Source organism: Propithecus coquereli, unplaced genomic scaffold (assembly GCF_000956105.1).
Source record: "Propithecus coquereli isolate 6110/MARCELLA unplaced genomic scaffold, Pcoq_1.0 Scaffold1127, whole genome shotgun sequence".
Lineage (NCBI taxonomy): Eukaryota > Metazoa > Chordata > Mammalia > Primates > Indriidae > Propithecus > Propithecus coquereli.
The window spans coordinates 36203-39134 of NW_012135270.1; the positions used below are offsets into that span (position 1 = coordinate 36203).

The window sequence follows — 2932 nt, forward strand, 5'->3', positions numbered from 1 at the left end:
GTAATTAAGTTCTTTCTCTTTCTTCAAAAGCTGTATGTAACAGCACCATTTGTTTTTTGTGGCTGAGTAGAACTCCATGGTATATGGGCAGATGGGAGTGGTGGGAGGGGATGCGTCTATTCACACTTAATGGGTGAGGTGCGCACCGTTTGGGGGATGGACACGCTTGAAGCTCTGACTCGGGTGGGGCAAAGGCAATATACGTAACCTAAACATTTGTACCCCTGTAATATGCTGAAATAAAAAAAAATTAAAAAAAGCTGTATGTAAATTTTTTAAAAATCGAAATAAGCCTCTTGCCAGCTTTATGACCCAGGAATATCTTTCTCAAGGATTTGGGAACAAAGAACATAGTGCTCCCACTTCCCAGTTTCTGTAAAAGGGTAAGTGCCTAACACTGGTGGCCTACCTTCCAAGTTGCAAAATTATTTCCTTTCATAAAGATATGGATTTATTTTTCCTTTGTATAAAGCCAACTAGCAAATATAGATGGCCACCCCAACTACCGAGTGAATCTAGGACGAACTGCTTGTGACAAATCATGCTGTCAGGTCCTTTTGAGAGCTAGTTATCATTTTTCTCGAGAAAATGTATGTAATGGATGGTATTTGCTTTGCTATAAAAAGGATCAGATGTCCTTGTATCTTTGCAGTCTCTTAGGGGATTGTCTGTGATGCACATCACTTTCTGGTTTAATGTTTATGCAATAACATTTAGTCTTTCTCTTTTACCTTTGTGGAGAAGTATTCTGGGTTGGCAGATTTGTTTTTAATTATATTTCCCCAACAAACTCAACCCAATTTTTATCAATCTATAGCTTTATATTTGTAAAATTAGGAAGATGAAGAGATCTCTTAAAGCTCTAAAAATTCTGAGGAAAATATCCACCACAGTGTATGAAGTTCGAAAATAATATGAGTAATGGAGTAATATCAGTTAGTGTTTTTTTTTTTTTTTTTGAGACAGAATCTTGCTCTGTTGCCCAGGCTAGAGTGCCATGGTGTCAGCCTAGCCCACATCAACCTCAAATTCCTGGGCTCCAGCGATCCTCCTGCCTCAGCCTCCCCAGTAGCTGAGACTACAGGCCCATGCCACCACACCTGGCTAATTTTTTCTATTTTTAGTAGTGACGGGGTCTTGCTCTTGCTCAGGCTGGTCTCGAACTTGTGAGCTCAAGGGATCCTCTGGCCTCGGCCTCCCAGAGTGCTAGGATTACAAGTGTGAGCCACCATGCCCAGCCAGTTAGTTTTTTTTTTTTTGAGACAGAGTGTCACTCTTTTGCCCGGGCTAGAGTGCCATGGCATCAGCCTAGCTCACAGCAACCTCAAATTCCTGGGCTCAAGCCATCCTACTGCCTCAGCCTCCCGAGTAGCTGGGACTCCAGGCATGCGCCACCATGCCCGGCTAATTTTTTCTATATATTTTTAGTTGTCCGATTAATTTCTTTCTATTTTTAGGAGAGACGGGCTCTCGCTGTTGCTCAGGTGATTTCGAACTCCTGAGCTCAAACAATCCGCCCGCCTGGGCCTCCCAGAGTGCTAGGATTACAGGCATGAGGCACCGCGCCCGGCCCAGTTAGTTTTTTTTAAAATAAGGAATTAAAAATAGATTCTGTCTCTCAAAATCTTTTAAACTAAGACTCTTAATTTTAGGTTCCCAGTAATTTCTTTATTGCATGTTTCATATCTTTGTTCCTAAGACTGTATATTAAAGGGTTAATGAGTGGAGTAATCACAGAATAAAACAAAGTCACAATCTTCTGCATTCCAGCCTTATACTTGGATGTTGGGCTCACGTACATGACCATCACTGAGCCATAGAAGAGAGAAACTACAGCAAGATGGGACCCACAGGTGGAGAAAGCCTTTCGTTTCCCAGCTGCTGAAGGAACCCTCAACACAGCTCTTAGGACCAGAGCGTAGGACCCCACAATAAAGAGGAAGGGAATAAATAAAAGTAGAGAACTTAAGGTGGAGAAGACAAGCTCTGTCACAGGAGATTTTTTGCAAGTGAGTGCTAGGAGAGGACCTGGGTCACATAGGAAGTGGTCAATAATCCTGGATCCACAGAAGGTCATTTGGGAGATGATGATGATGGGGATTAAGAACCAGAGGAAACCAAATACCCAGCAATTGATCACAAGATTGGTGCAGAGACGTCTGGTCATAATGCTCAGATAGTGTAGAGGCTGGCAGATGGCAAGGTATCGATCAAATGCCATAACCGCCAGGAAAAAGCATTCTGTAGAACCCAAGGAGAAGAAGAAATAGAACTGGAGAAAGCAGCCAGAGAAGGAGATGACCTTGGTGTCAGAGAGGAAGTTGGCCAGCATGTTGGGGACCGTGGAGGTGACATACCAGATCTCCAGGAAGGAGAAGTTGGCGAGCAGGCTGTACATGGGGGTGTGGAGTCTCTGATCCCAGCGCACAGCACAGGCAATGGAACCATTGCCCATGAGGGTCAGGAGGTAGACAGCAGAGAAGAGCACAAAGAGGAGGATCTGCCCCTCCCTGGGACAAGGGAAGCCCAGAAGGAGGAAGCCAGAGATGGTGCTGGAGTTGCTGGGGATGTTGAAGATCTTCATGTGTCTGTGAGCTGTGAAAGCACCAGCAATTATTGGGTGACGGAGCAAAGACAGTGGGGACTCAGAGTTACATTTAAGCCATCCTGGGGAATGCAATAAACACACACATCGATAGTGACTATTTTTGTCTAATCCTGAAATATTGTCCTATTCAACAATAGTCATTGGTCTACAAAATATACCAGAAGTCTGTATCAGCAGATAGACACAGAAGTTTTCTTATTGTGTAATGTATGGAAACAGGCATAATATCTAAATATACAGTTTAATAAATGATTATGAAGAAAACACCACTGTAACTACCACTGAGGTCAAGAAATACAGTGTCATTTGACTCCTAGAGTCTTT

The 2932-nt window shown here is 43.2% G+C and overlaps 1 protein-coding gene across 1 annotated transcript; it reads right to left on the reverse strand.

Moving 5' to 3' along the window:
- Positions 1 to 1648: 1648 nt before the first annotated feature.
- On the reverse strand, positions 1649 to 2584 carry LOC105818842 (olfactory receptor 11G2-like). The gene has a single exon (XM_012654962.1). It carries the CDS (start codon positions 2582 to 2584, stop codon positions 1649 to 1651), a length of 936 nt encoding a protein of 311 aa, XP_012510416.1.
- Between the last annotated feature and the right edge of the window lie 348 nt (positions 2585 to 2932).

What these genes read in the sequence shown, in the direction of transcription:
- LOC105818842 (XM_012654962.1), bottom strand. Translation starts at nt 2,584, where the DNA reads ATGAAGATCTTCAACATCCCCAGCAACTCCAGCACCATCTCTGGCTTC.